General features: G+C 46.3%; 6 protein-coding genes across 6 annotated transcripts; 4 read left to right on the top strand and 2 right to left on the bottom strand.

Annotated features, from left to right (window-relative positions):
- Positions 1–356: 356 nt before the first annotated feature.
- F4822DRAFT_133769 (MFS general substrate transporter) lies at positions 357–2,604 on the bottom strand. The gene is made up of 3 exons (XM_051452754.1): positions 1,814–2,604; positions 971–1,710; positions 357–901 (listed from the first exon to the last, which is right to left on the bottom strand). Exons 1-3 carry the CDS (start codon positions 2,246–2,248, stop codon positions 391–393), a joined length of 1,686 nt encoding a protein of 561 aa, XP_051318384.1. The 5' UTR covers positions 2,249–2,604; the 3' UTR covers positions 357–390.
- An 804-nt stretch (positions 2,605–3,408) lies between these two features.
- F4822DRAFT_133708 (glycoside hydrolase family 105 protein) lies at positions 3,409–4,696 on the top strand. The gene has a single exon (XM_051452753.1). The coding sequence runs from the start codon at positions 3,549–3,551 to the stop codon at positions 4,665–4,667; it is 1,119 nt and encodes a 372-aa protein (XP_051318383.1). The 5' UTR covers positions 3,409–3,548; the 3' UTR covers positions 4,668–4,696.
- On the bottom strand, positions 4,623–6,392 carry F4822DRAFT_391529 (sedoheptulose-1,7-bisphosphatase). The gene is made up of 2 exons (XM_051457136.1): positions 5,821–6,392; positions 4,623–5,758 (listed from the first exon to the last, which is right to left on the bottom strand). The coding sequence occupies exon 2, from the start codon at positions 5,701–5,703 to the stop codon at positions 4,726–4,728; it is 978 nt and encodes a 325-aa protein (XP_051318382.1). The 5' UTR covers positions 5,704–5,758; positions 5,821–6,392; the 3' UTR covers positions 4,623–4,725.
- Positions 6,289–8,544, top strand: F4822DRAFT_133686 (indoleamine 2,3-dioxygenase). Its single transcript, XM_051452750.1, has 2 exons — positions 6,289–7,199; positions 7,255–8,544. The coding sequence occupies exons 1-2, from the start codon at positions 6,873–6,875 to the stop codon at positions 8,239–8,241; spliced, it is 1,314 nt and encodes a 437-aa protein (XP_051318381.1). The 5' UTR covers positions 6,289–6,872; the 3' UTR covers positions 8,242–8,544.
- F4822DRAFT_133700 (uncharacterized protein) lies at positions 8,482–11,600 on the top strand. Its single transcript, XM_051452752.1, has 8 exons — positions 8,482–8,785; positions 8,875–9,189; positions 9,252–9,460; positions 9,527–9,821; positions 9,872–9,956; positions 10,005–10,580; positions 10,637–11,276; positions 11,336–11,600. Exons 1-7 carry the CDS (start codon positions 8,722–8,724, stop codon positions 11,178–11,180), a joined length of 2,088 nt encoding a protein of 695 aa, XP_051318380.1. The 5' UTR covers positions 8,482–8,721; the 3' UTR covers positions 11,181–11,276; positions 11,336–11,600.
- F4822DRAFT_133689 (xylose isomerase-like protein) lies at positions 11,601–13,042 on the top strand. Its single transcript, XM_051452751.1, has one exon. It carries the CDS (start codon positions 11,962–11,964, stop codon positions 13,024–13,026), a length of 1,065 nt encoding a protein of 354 aa, XP_051318379.1. The 5' UTR covers positions 11,601–11,961; the 3' UTR covers positions 13,027–13,042.
- Positions 13,043–14,704: the final 1,662 nt, after the last annotated feature.

Below are 14,704 nucleotides of genomic sequence, written 5' to 3'. Positions count from 1 at the left end.
CCTAAATTTGGTAATCTCGGTACGTACCTGCGCTTATCTAACGGTGACATAGCCCGTGCAGTTTGAACTTTGATTTAGGTACGTACACGCGACCCCCACCTAGTAACAAATATCATCCATCCATGGGAAGTTACGAGCTACGGGAGCTCCAGCTACTAGATAGGTACATCTCCAATCTCTGTATTCTACCCCACATCCATTATACCTTAACTTTACAACTCACTTCCATTTAACAACTCTCACAAAAAGCTTGGAACATTTCCACATTCTTGGAATAAAAATAATAACAAGAAGAGCACATGAATTTAATACTCAAATATGATATATATGCTACTCACACCGCTACCTACTAAATTCCAAACAACATAAACTCATACCCTCAAATACTCTCTAATACACATATCTAAAGTTGGGGTTCTCCCTATCCGTCAAATCTTCAAAGGCGTGGGCTAGTCTCTCATCGTGAGCCTCACTAACACCAGCCGCAGCCAATTGATCTCTCTTCTTATTCTGTCTACAAAGATAGAAGCGGAAGAACAGCAGGATAAGCACGAGAGCCGCGTAGCACCCAAGGTGGGTTGCAAATGCAGTAAAGTACTTCGGAGCCTCACGAGAAAGGAAAACCCTAATATTCCAATTAGTGAAGATACTTTGAACTTGATATATGAGAGGTTGCACGCACATTGGCCCTATGGAATTTCCTGCTGCCCAAAACAGAAATGATGTAGCAACAACAACAGTCTTCTTCGTCTGGCCGCCGACGTTTCGGGACATCATAGAAAGACCAAGGGTCTGCGCCGCCCAAAAAGAGAGCGTGATATAATAGCTGATGAGCAAACCGACGTGCTGAGAGAAGGTATTGTTAGGGACAGTCATTAATAGGATGGTGCCAATAAATGACCTAAAACGGGGTAAAAGTCAGCCACAATCGCACTATATCAATTGAGATACCAAGACAGGTTCTACTTACGGAATTACGAAACCCAACATAGTCAGGATGTTCTGGTTAAACTTCTTCACCAGCCAGACCGATCCCAACAACACAATTATGATGTAAAAACCAAGGACCATGGCAAGGAGCTGTGTTTGGAGGTTGGTGAACCCCAAACTACCCGAGATAATGAGATTAGCAAATGCGCCAAGGCCGCTGGTTGGTAGGGTCGTCGTGAACTGGATTCCAGCATAGCACCAGGTTTGGGGATCGGTCAATGCATCCCAAACTTGCTCCTTCTTGAAGACACGGTTTTGCAAGCCGGTTTGGTTTCCTCGGACACGCTCAACCATCAAGTGTTTATCCTCTTCGGTGAAACATTTCGCACGCATAGGAGAATCAGGCATCCACCAGAAGACGAAGACACCAAAAATAACGGAGATGATACCGTAAGCCATGAATAGCCACTGCCACGACTTGAGAGGGCCATCTGTGATCAATGTAAAGCAGTAGGCAAGAAGACCGCCAACAATTTGCTGCGCACCGTTCATCATGTACCAGTAAGTGACTCTCGACGCCTGCTCCTCGCGCTTGTACCACATAGCCGAGAGTATAACGAACGCAGGCTGGCAAGCTGATTCAAAGAGTCCCAACAGTATACGAGCAATCACCAGCCCGGTGAAATTCTTGCAAGCAGCATGGCATGCCAAGACAACCCCCCAAGCAATGATGGAAAAACTGAGGTATTTGGCAACAGGAACACGGGCAATGATATAATTCTGTTATTTTCCAATCGTCAGTATACTATTCGACTAGCTCAAGTTTTTTTTTTTTTTTTTTTTTTTTTTTTTAAAAAAAAAAAAGGAAAAGAGCAGGTCTCACTTGCGGGTACTCGACAACGAGAATGGTGATGTAAATACAGGTTGTCAACCACGAAAAGTCCTGGCTTACTTTACCCTGGGGGGTAAGCATGCCAGTGTCTTTTGGAAGGCCCATAATCGAAGAGAAGGACAATGTGCCCTTGTCAATTGCCTGGAGGAAATACGTCGTAATCATAACAACCAAGACACGCTTGTCAATCAATTTTCGAAGCCTGATATTCTCTTCGGGTGATATTTCAATTCGGGCGGCCGATGAGTATTTCGCGACTTCGCTATCAACCTTCCCGTAATCTGCGCGTTCACCCTTCTCCTCGATATCTTCGGGTGCCGAGCGAGCCCGTTCGACCTCCGCCATCGAGTATCTCTTCGCCGCATCGTCCTGGTGAGGAGCCATTGGCTGAACCATGTCAGGATCGGGAACTTCCGTGGATGACATGACGAGAATGACAACCTAGACTGCTTTGACTACTTTCAGGGGTTAAAGATCTCTTTGTAGTTTTTGGTTGCTCAGCAGGTCTAATGGCGACGGACGTGCACCTCACAGAAAAATCTGCACCGGAGGATAGAAAAAGGGGAAAGGATGAGATCAAGAATTGGGAAGGAGTTGATATTTTTATTCACATCTCGCATCATTAAACCCCCGACACTATCGCGTACATAAATCTGTCTTGTTTTGGCATCGTAACACCGCAAGCGAGCTATTCGACAAGGGGCCAAAGGGCCGTCCATACTGGAAGCGCTCATTCGCTCGTATTAGCCTGGACTAGGAAGCACCTCATCGGATTAGCACTAAGGTGGGGTATAGTGCAGGAATTATCATACAGCAAATCATCTCAGAAATCATTACTCGATTATATTCAGCGAGGTAATAGTGACTTTTTAGCGCCAGACTAGAGTCTGGGCATTGTGGGCAGTCCGGGGCTTTCTGGGGGGGGACCTAATGGAGTCTTTCTCCAAAATCTGGGGGATGGGGAACAACCCCAAGAGCCCATAATCTGGAGTACGGAGGGCTTCTGATCTGACCCGAAGCGAAACCCTTGCTGCTACCACGGGGCTCCAGCTCTGTCGGGTCAGACAAAGCCTGCTTCCGCCGGGGTCTTCTCCCTGGGGAAGTTAGACTCGGTATCAACTGCACCGAAGTCTTCCCCATGTCTAGAAGGATCGGGTCCAGATTTTCCATCCAAGATCAGCAGCAACCGTGTAGCCTAGGCGTACTCCTTCTTCGGTTTAAAAGGTTCCAGTGCTCATACTCGATCTACTATATTCGACATACAATACAACTTTTCGAAATAGGTAAACAAAATCCCTATCACGTGGCATATGGCATGATGTCTTTCAAACCTGGAGGATTGAGAAAGAGTGGGTGGGTATCACGAAGAGATGATAACCCGACGACTGGAGACACTCAAGACGCTACCATACACGTGTGGAGTACATTGAAGGCGCACCACTCTTGACTCCTCACGAAAGCAATTCTTAGCAACTACAACTCCTTACCCCTTAAAAGGCCCTTAAAAGGGCTTTGGTACAGTTCAGGAACAATAGAAAAAAAAATATTCATTTTAAATTGAAATTTGAAACATCTCGAAGAAATACCCATTTCATACTCGAAAAAGGAGTGCCATATACCTATTTGAACATCAATCCAGCTAGAATACCCCCGCTTCATCATAGTACACGGACCTTAGCACGCATACCTAGGTAGCTAAAGAATCGCGGAATTTATTTCGCCCAAGATGCCGGCAGAGGTCCACGGGATTAAATCTAGCGACATACACGCTAAGATCCAGCTTCTGATTGACGGGCTTGTGAATATCAAAGACAACACTGGCGAGTTCCTCCTAACATTAGAAGATGGTCGCGTCATAGACACCAAAGGATGGAACGATTGGGAATGGACACACGGCATCGGCCTCAATGGAATTTGGGCCTACTATTCTTTGACTGGAGATGAAAAGTATCTCAAAATTATCGAAGACTGGTTTGCGAACCGCTTCGCGGCTGGTGGCACCACTAAGAACATCAACACTATGGCCGTATTCTTAACACTGGCCTACGTTTACGAGAAGACTGGCAACCAGACCTACCTCCCGTGGTTAGATAGCTGGGCCGAGTGGGCATATCACGACTTGGAGAGAACCAAATACGGCGGCATGCAACACATCACATACCTGGAAGTGAACGACCAACAATTATGGGACGACACACTCATGATGACGGTCATGCCTTTGGCCAAGATCGGAAAGCTACTCAACAGGTCGCATTACGTCGAGGAAGCGAAGCGACAATTCCTAATCCACATTAAATACCTCTTCGACACAAAATCGGGGTTATTCTTCCACGGTTGGACCTTCCATGATGGAGGACATAACTTCGCAAATGCCTTGTGGGCGAGAGGCAACGCGTGGCTAACGATTGTAATTCCCGAGTTCTTGGAGCTACTGGACTTACCAGCCAACGACCCGATTCGAAACCACCTTTTAGACACGCTTAATGCGCAATGCGAGGCTCTCAAGCCCTTACAGACCTCCTCAGGTCTATGGCGCACGCTTCTCGACCAGCCCGAGGAGGAGGGTTCATATGTGGAATCGAGTGCGACGGCAGGATTCGCCTTTGGTATCCTCAAGGCGCAGAGAAAGAAGTATATCAGCAAGGAATACGAAGATGTGGCGCTCAAGGCGATACGAGCGGTGCTGGACAATGTCGATGCTAGCGGTGAACTACTGAACACATCTTTCGGCACGGGGATGGGACACACATTGCAGCACTACAAGGATATCCCGATTACGAGTATGCCGTATGGACAGGCGATGGCTATCATCGCTCTAGTTGAATTTCTAAGGGTGTTTATCTAGATCTAGCCTCTAAGCTAATTCAATCATCTATCCCGAAGTCTCGTAGTAGTCTCTTTTTCTAGTTTAGAAGAGCATTCTTGACGAAATCAACATCCTCGGCCGTGCCACACACCAACCCCGCCGTCTCATTCAGATCTTCCAACTGTCTATCTAAAATATTCGTCCCATCCGCCGGGTCAACTGCCTTTCCGCCCGCGCACTCGACGACCAGGGCTAAGGGGAATAATTCAAACAAACGTCTTAGCTTCGCTTTACTTGCCGCCGTTACCGGCGATATGTAAACACCATGGCCCTTGACCAGCGCGTGGACGACATCCGGAACAAGACCACCGCTGTATCGGAGGGCGTATTTGTTCTGGATGAAATGCGTGACTAGACTCATATATTTCGCGTCATCAGCCGCGGCGCGCAAGTTCGCGGGCGCAAAATAGCGCGTCTTGAATGGTGCCTCGGCAAGACGAACAGATGGTCGAATAATCTCGGTACCGTTATCGCCGACTCCGAGCTCAAGACAAGCTGGTGCAGATCCGGGTACGCGCAGTGCGACGATAACAGTGGTACGCGGGCCATAGACGCCAAGAATCGAGGCGACCTGTTTGCTTGCCGGTGGTTGATTGAGGGCTGTCTTGCCTTGCCAGACACCGATGATAGTTCCCACAGTCCAGTTCGATGCAATAATAGAGCTACCATCTAGAGGATCAAAGGCGAGTGTATAATGCTCTTCGGGGATATCGCCGGCTGCAGTATCTTGTGTGTTTTTTTCCACCGGGTCTTCTTCACTGCTCGCAGTGACGATGAAAGGACATTTCGAGCTCGCTTTTCGGATGAGATCCTCAGCTATGACGTCCACGTTTAGTTGATCGTCACCAAACGCATTGGCGCTTCCTGCCCGCGCCACATGATGTGATTTCCTAAGGGCCTGTGCGATGTCCGAGACGCAAGTGATGAGACTCGGTATTACTGATTCAACTAAGCCCTTATGCGCATTCGACGGAACGGCATTTCGGAGAAGTTGTGCTAGGTCGGAATCAGCCATATTGATTTAACAGATTGATGATGCGGTGAAGATCAATATACCGCATCTTCTGGGTCTTGTTTTCTCACCAAAGTCAGATAAAAGCCTCAATTTTTATGCAATTATCGGGTCACTAACCAAGACTATCAAGACTATCTCCTCACCTGAAGAACTGACCTAATATCTTTCTAAATTTTAATTAAGCTAGCCACGACTCTGATCTCGTTCGAGGTTATCCCGAACCCCATGGGACACTAGTAATGGGCTATTCTAGACTGAAGTTGGAGAAATGGAGACTAATTAAAGACTCCTCGCCACGACGCCACGAACTAACTCAAGCGAAGAGACTATCGCTTGATGTGAAATAACAAAGGTGATGACAATTTCGGAATAGAGCCGGCAGAGTATACTGCTATTAGAATGTCATGCTCATACATTCATCAAATAATAAATTGGCGAATAGACCGGTGTGAGAAAGCCAATTTCGTAGCGCAGTAATCATTGTCTTCCCACTTACGTAGATGGCTGCTTCCAAAAGTACAGTCTAGATTAAGTGTATTAGAACACGGCTATACTCGCCCTATCGCTTGCCTCGTGCCCTTTTTTGACATGCCACTAAGATTTTCACCGCCTAGACCCCCCGTCCTCCCTGATTAAGCCTGATTAAGGCCTCTGGATGGCTATAAGGAGGAATACGGACTAGGCTACGTCGATGGCGTTAAGTAGGGGCATAAATAATATTTAAATGTATCTAGGTATGTAATAGAATTTACATATGCCAGACGTATCAAGAATGGTGGGTTGTAGTAATAATTACGTTTTTCAGACATCTACTCCGTGGGACGCCAGTGAGATCTGTGTACCTCGATTAGTACTGCGAATGCACCTAGGAGCAGCTGATGCTCTAGAGGATCAGTGAAGATCAAACCCACAGTAATCTGCCTCCACTGACGTTATCATGGTCGGAAAGACGAATATGACGGCCGACGATACCCACGTCTCAAGGAGCGGAAATTGATGAGGCAGTCACGATACTTCCGTGTTCCGCGATCCGAGTTCCGATGATAACATTTGGTCCCTAGCCAAGTTTCCTTAAATACGTGATCTTTTCGTAAACATTTCTATGAAGCAATTGAGTTTTCGTTGTTCTAGCTATTAGTATTGCTGTTTAGCGTGTTTCTTGTTTTGCAATGCCTAGTCGTACTCAGCCTCCACTAGAAAGTAACGAGGATACGAGTCAATATAACTTACTCCGGGACTATTCCGTATCGAAGAATGGGTTCCTTCCTGAGCAAGAACCTTTGAGGCGCCTACCGAGTTCTTATTATAATCCGTGGGAGACCGTGTTAGACGATTTACCATCTTTAATAAGGGGAAAGACCATCCGAAAGGCCATAGACGGAATACAACTGCTTTCGACGGGTAAACTCCACACAGAAGAAGAATGGCGCCGAGCCTACGTGGTCCTATCCTTCCTAGCCCATGCATATATCTGGGGAGGTGACAATGCATCAGAGGTATGACCCAACCTTACTACCAGATCCCGATACTTAACTCCTAACCGAAAATCAGGTACTCCCTCCAGCGATATCAATCCCCTTTCTCCAAGTCTCTGAGCATCTTAAAATTCCGCCGGTTGCTACATACGCTGCACTCAACCTCTGGAACTTCTCTTGCAGCGGGAGCGACTTCGAAGACCTCGATAAACTAAAAGCCCTGCACACGTTTAGCGGCACGGATGATGAGTCCTGGTTTTTCATGGTGTCGGTAGCGATGGAGGCTCAGGGAGCCTACATAATCCCGGTTATGTTCCAGGCACTTGAAGCTGTCCAACATCGGAACTATCCGATGATAGTAAGGGCTCTAGACGAGTTTGTCGTGTGCATTGGAAAACTTGCTAAACTTCTCGACCGAATGGATGAGAAATGCGATCCAATGATATTTTACTACCACATCCGCCCATTTCTTGCTGGAAGCAAAAATATGGGTGCGGCAGGCCTTCCGACCGGGGTCCTCTATCAAGACGGAGATGGGGCGCTCAGCTGGAAGCAGTTGAGGGGTGGCAGCAATGGCCAAAGTTCTTTGATCCAATTTTTCGATATCGTTCTCGGAGTAGAACATACCTCATCTGGCGGAAATGCGACGTCTCCAAAAAAGGCAACTGGTTTCCACGAAGAGATTCGATCATATATGCCAATTGCGCATAAGGAGTTCCTCGAATATCTGTCACGTATGGGTAGCCTTAAGGATTTTGTAAATGAGCCTGGTGAATCAGAGGGACAAAGACAGCTTCGGCAATCTTTCCGAAACGCCACCAATGCCCTCGGAGACTTCCGAAACAGACACATGCAGATTGTGACAAGATACATTATTATACCATCGAGAAATCGGAGTCAAATCCCGATGGTCAATCTCGCTAGTGCATCGTCGCAACCTAACCAAGGACAGCAAAAAGAACTGACTGGGACGGGAGGGACGGCTCTCATACCATTTCTAAAGCAGACGCGCGACGAGACATATTTAGCGGGAATACAGACACAACAGAGTGTAGTGCAATAATATAATAATAATTCACATTAATTGCCCCTTTAAGAATCAATTCAAATGGTGTTGTCAATTGGTACTTCGGAACGTAGCGATATAATCGGAGCTGAACACCTATGTAGGTATTGTAAGATGCATCGAAGCTTATATCAGACGAATCTTCGGAAAAAATCCGATGGAAGGTAGAAACCAGATCGGATGCATCCGATGTAGAAGTTGAGAAGGTGCATCGTGTGCAAGTGAGACGGAAGTTCGGATGTTAACCGATGGAAGGAACTAGCTAGCATTTTGGTAGCGCACGCCCACGCTTAGATCCGTTCTTTCCTCATCTTCTTCCGAAGTTCCGACATCCGCTTATTCCATTATTCTCGATTTCTTGCTTTCTATGATGTTTGTAAAAGTAACAAAAAACAATCACGAGTCTCTTATGCCTAGAGAAGAGGAAATTAGCCCCATGGATTCCATAATAAAAAATCGAATGAGTAAGAAGACAATATGCCTTCTCCGATGATCCGTACGCGAGTTGCCAATGCCTGCGACGCGTGTAAGCAGCGTAAAGGTAGGTCATTACCTGGGTAGATATTCACATTAAGAACTATTTATGTTTCTTAGGTAATCTACAATCGCGATAAACTGACTTATATATAGTCAAATGCGATGGGAATCTGCCTTGTAGCTATTGTAAAAGCCGCCGAGGGAACTTGATTTGTCATTTCTCTCCTGTAACTCGCCGACGGGCGAAAAGGCCACATCTACCTTCACCCGAATCTTCTACGGCCCATTCATCTATTCCATCATCTACCAGGGCGGACGCATCGCCCGGTATTTCCGCTGCTCCAATTCCTACGGCTGTACCACCTCGCATATCGGATGATTTCACCCGCCGTAGTGATGTCTCCGCGGAGGAAGAAGCAGATGTACCTCGGGAAGCACGGTTGTTATGTGATGCTCAGGGAAAGTTAAGTATGAATGAATATATCCTGCGTTTCACATCAACAATGTGGCTGATTAATGTGTTGTCTTAGTTTTTGTCGGGGACTGTGCGCCGCTCTCACTTTTTCAGACCGTCCGTCAAATTGTGACATCTCGGATAGATCCGAACGCCTTCACCCCTCAGACAGGCCGAGTCTCGATGTTAGAGAATGCCTCTTCTCATCCATTAATTCCGGTCAATAATAGGGAGCCGCCTGTGAATATCGCCAATTCAGAGCGGATAGTATCAGTTTTTATTTCAGTGGTAACTTAGTTGGGTCATGCAATATGCTAAATAGTGCACGCCGTCTTCTAACCGTTGCTGCAGACCTGTGGGTTGGTTGACCTATTCGACAATGCTCACCTCACGGATAACATATCGACGTGGATCGCCGAGCAAACAACATCAAAAGATGCGGCGTCCTCTATCAACTATCTAATCTTAGCTATTGGATCACAGTCTATTGATGAAGAATCTTCCACCGCATACTTTCAATACGCCAAGACATTGGCATTATCATTGCTCGGAGGCGACTTAGGGATTGAGACAGTTCAAGCTTTCGCTCTCATAACTCTATATATGCTCCGAGCATGTCAAATCAATGGCGCATTCCTTTTCTTTGGTAAGAAACGCGAAAACTGATGATTGATTCCCGTTGCTAAATTCAAAAAGGAATTGCGGCTAGGGCAGCATATTCTATTGGCCTACATAGAACTGAAGTTAATTCTCGATTCGGACCGAAAGTACACGCTCACAGGTATGGCAATTGCTATAGTTTATTATAGCTAGTGCTAATACTGCCCAGGGACAATCTTTGGAAGAGTTTGCGAGTCTTGGATCTGTTTCTCAGCATATCAATGGGCCGACCACCATCAATGTCGGATGTAGACTGCACTGTACCCTGTCGAACCTTAGATTCCGACGGCCAAGAGCAATTTGACCTCTTAAATTCGACGGTACAGATACTTTCTATCACCGAAGAGATAGTACTCCAAGTGTACTCTAGAAGGAAGATTTCGCTTCAACTGACCGAAGGAATTTCACGCCAACTTCGAGATTGGTCAAATAAGTGGCTTCCTCGGTTGAAAGTAGTCGTCGCCGAACCATCGCGGGAAAATGGAGCAAATATCACGGGTGCGTGTCAAGCCATGTCTTCTTACTATTATGCCGTGATGCTAGTCACGAGGCCCTTCCTCATGTATGAGTTGTGTAAACGCCTGCCAGAGAGCACTGCTACAATCAATACGCCCAGTAGCAGTAGTGACAACTCAGGTAGGGCAAGACTGGCGAATGCGTGCATTGACGCAGCAAGCTTAATGGCCGAGTCGGTTTTGGATCTCATAAATCAACAACTTTTAGACAGACGCATGCCTCTAATAGTGTAAGTTGATGATCGTAAACCTTGGGGGGTTTTTTTTAAACTAATCGTCTCGAAAGTTCTTGGCTGTTCGCATCGTCCTTGGTACTCGGCGTGGGCCTTCTTGGAGGTTTCGGACGCATCCTAGAGAAATATGCCGAAATGTCAATTTCGGCGCTCGAGTATTTCGCAGAAAACGACGCGCACGCCATGCAGTATTCACTTATCGCCAAGTCTCTCCTTTCTAGCGCACTGAAATACTTGGAAAGAAGGGATATCAACGAACGTCTTCGGATTACTGAGAGTTCATCACAATTATTCGGACTAATGCCGAAGGAACGTCCACCTCGCGAAGATCGCATCCCAACAGAAACTACTCAGCCAGGCGCACCTGTCGCGGATTCCGGTATGCCGCAAAATTTATCATCCCACGAGCTACTTTCTTCTCCTTTTCACGACATCGACCCAGCACTTTTGTCCTTAGGTTGTTCCTTTGATTCCACACCGGGCGCTCCTTTTCCAGGTAGAGAGCAGCAGGATCAAACCGACCAGGTTTTCGGGGCACTCAATTTGTTCCCCTTACTAGATGGAAACGGCCACATTGACCTCGCTCATTATCTCTGAGCCAATCTTGTCTCTACCACGTTAACTACATGAATCTAGCGAATTTTTGTGTTATTAGCTGTGTGGGTATGTGACAGGTAGAGTTATATTTCGAAGGTATTACACACTAACCTCATACGTTCACTTAACCCTGTAATATAGTACTAACATCTTAGTTTCGGGTTCAACTTTTCAATTAGAGCCATGGAGAACACCAATCTCTTCGACTGGCTAGCATTCCAGGTGTACCTAAGTAACTTGAATTGCTAATTCGTTATATTATTGCCGGTGTCTAGTTGTTACACAATATTCTTGCTTACCAAGATATATGTCAAAAGACTGAGTTTGCTCCGAATATATTCATAAATAATAAATCACCTAGGCACTCATATGCCATGTTGCGTTTGTAGAACGAATGCCAATAATTGAATGGTGTGAAGCTTAGATGGTGTTGTTTGGTATATGGGTTGGACACTAATTTGAGGTTTGAAGTACCTGGATACAGCTACCTAATAAGACCATCACAGAATACCTAAGCATACAGTATTATTGTAGGATGTCGCATATACCTAGGTAACTCGACATAAACTATTCTAATTGGATATAAGGGAATGCAATGTCCATATCAATATTACGTAGCGGGTGAATAAGTCCACCATATTCGTTGACGTCATCGGGGCGAGGTCTAGGGATATACTTGTACAGCTTAGGTCTTCCCTTAACCATCTTGAGGTTTACTTAGCTTCGCAATAACACACATTCTACTGCCTACGTATACAGCTAGAATCAGCGTTCAAGTAAGATGCCAATCGACTACCAAGGCACACAAATCCCAACATGCTACGCAACCTGCAGCATCGGGCACAAGGAGTCTCACACACTCCCTTTAAAATTCAAAGCCATAGCAGACGCCGGCTTCGATGCCGTCGAGCTATCAATGCCCGACATCTTAGCGTACGGCAAGCTGCTCAATGGTCAGGAACCGGACCCGAAGAACTACGACACATTAGTCGAAATTGGGAAGGAGATCAAGACCCAAGCAGCAGAGCACAAGCTTAAGATCCTCATGTTACAGCCCTTCGCTAATTTCGAAGGGTGGCCGAAAGGCAGTAACGAGAGGAAAGACGCGTTTGACTGCGCAAAGGGCTGGATGCGTATCATGCAGGCTGTTGGGACGGATACGCTACAAGTCGGTTCATCGGATGCACCTAGTATATCGTCGTCATTTGACGATCTCGCCGGCGACTTAGCCGAACTAGCGGACCTGTGCGCGGAAAAGGGCCTGCGCATTGCGTACGAAAATTGGTGCTGGGCAACGCATGCGCCGAGCTGGAAGGACGTATGGCGCATCGTCGAAAAAGCCAACCGGCCTAATCTCGGATTGTGTCTTGATACATTCCAGAGCGGAGGTGGTGAATGGGCCGATCCGACGACTAAGTCTGGGTTAGTTGAGGGTGTGTCGCTGGATGAGCTTGAAGTTCGATGGAAGAAAAGTCTATCTGATCTGAGCAAGACGGTTCCACCGGAGAAGATCTATCTTCTGCAGATCTCAGATGCGTATAAGATGGAGCCGCCAATAGAAGCGAAGATAGATGAGGAGGGGCTGCGGCCGAGGGGTCAGTGGAGCCATGACTATCGGCCACTGCCCTATGACGGGGGCTATCTTCCTGTACAGGACTTCCTGAAGGCGGTGCTGGGGACTGGATTTAGGGGTTGGTTGTCCATTGAAGTATTTGATGGTAAGGGCCCGGAGAAATATTCCGATATGCTTGAATTTAGTAAGAAAGCGATGGCGTCGTTAGGGAAGCTCTTAGATCAAATTGTCTACTTGGTAAATTTGCAAAAAAGGGACACCCTAGCTGAATAATAACACTGCAACATTTATACAGATTGGTGCTCTTAGCTTGTATCTAGTAAACGGCGTCGATTCGCCGTTGAAGGGAGTAGTAGGTTTGCTGCAATAAGATAGGTCAAGTAGGTCTCTAATGGCACTGAAAACAGACTAGAAACATTCGGTGTGGACCTCGGGAGGTGGCATAGCGGTAAAGCCCGCTGTAGATGTCTCAACTTCAACAAGTTTAGCGTGCTTATATGCCGGCTGCCTACCTACCTAGGTACCTATCATATAGGCTGTTAGGCGTAGTTATAGGGATCTCGATCAGAATTAGAGGATCAAGACAAGGAAATTTGGTGGCTTCAACCCAATTAAAGTCTTACTGAGTTATTAGAGTTAATAGGGAGAGTCAAGATACCTAGGTAACTACAATAGCAAGGTAATTCCTACCAAGATACCTAATTTTGTAAGGTGAGCAAACCAGAGACATAAGCAAAATTCACCCGTCGCAGCGATCAATGCCTCTCCCAATTTCCGATCATGCCGAGGAGCCGTCAGGGTGTTTCTATTCGTTACTGCGTATGAGTATACAACACTAAATTAATCTGCTACTCGGGTATAATACACCTATTTGGAAGGAGTTAGGTAATTTTGATGTTGTTATTATTTACTAAGTCGCGTCATATTACTATACCTACGGGAGTACTTTAATGGTAACAAAAAAGGGCGCACTGCAGCACAACAGGATCGTTGTTTGTATTCTGTGCCACGAGGAAGAAAAGGGACTTGTCGCACATAGGAAATTACGAAGTCTATTAAGACTTCTGACTCAGCGGCCTTTTGATCATACCTAGGTAAGTGAAGAAACAGGGATTGGAAATTGAATCTGTAAGGCACATCACATCATTTTGTAGCGATCGACGTTAGGCATTAGTTTAATTGTATTGCCGTAGCACTGGACACTAAAGTGTGCTAAGTGCTGGCTGATCGGTTCGCCCTATCTGAAAGTAGCTGAATACCTAGGTAGGTACCGTGCCTAAGAGCTTGCATGTAGCTTTGTTGCCAGGTTAGGTTATGATCTTGGTTTTGTATGGAATCCGACCAATCATATATCAGTAAGCAATCAAAAGTTGCTTGAGATAGATAGGGGAGATTGCTCCAAGGGGCTTCATTCCACAACTGACCTGCCGACAAACAAGCATGAAAAGCTTGAACAGTGACGCCAGCAGGACCCGAGAAGACGTGCTGTTGTAATCTAGCTAGGATGCTGCAGCGATAGTCGTGTACAGCCTCATCCAATGGAACACAGCACCTTTGCAGCAAGGGGTAGGATTGGGGTCTGGTTATCGGCTTGTGTCAATCATGACTGAGCAGATTCTGCTGGACCTGGAACGGCATACGTATAGGTATCCAAGCGAGGAAAAAGAAAGCAAGATAGATGTAGAGATCTTGCTTGGCATGCAGTTATAATCTAAATAAACATTCATGCTTACACATCTCATATATATAATGTATATAATGCATAGCCCCAAACAGCTAAGCTCCATCCGCTGATCTCTTCATGCTGTGCTACCGACCCTGGACAGCTCCACGGGCCCCCAAATTGAGGAGAGAGATCTCTACCGGCAAAAGTGAGAGGCATTTCACCTACCTAAACAGGTAATCTCCAGGGTACCTACCAGACCAGGGGATTAGGTGCTCGCGCTCATTA

The sequence above is a fragment of the Hypoxylon trugodes genome (genome assembly GCF_022578975.1).
Source record: "Hypoxylon trugodes strain CBS 135444 unplaced genomic scaffold F4822scaffold_2, whole genome shotgun sequence".
In the NCBI taxonomy this organism is placed as follows: Eukaryota; Fungi; Ascomycota; class Sordariomycetes; order Xylariales; family Hypoxylaceae; genus Hypoxylon; species Hypoxylon trugodes.
Note: the sequence above shows the minus strand (reverse complement) of the source record. Positions and strands in the feature narration are given on the sequence as shown.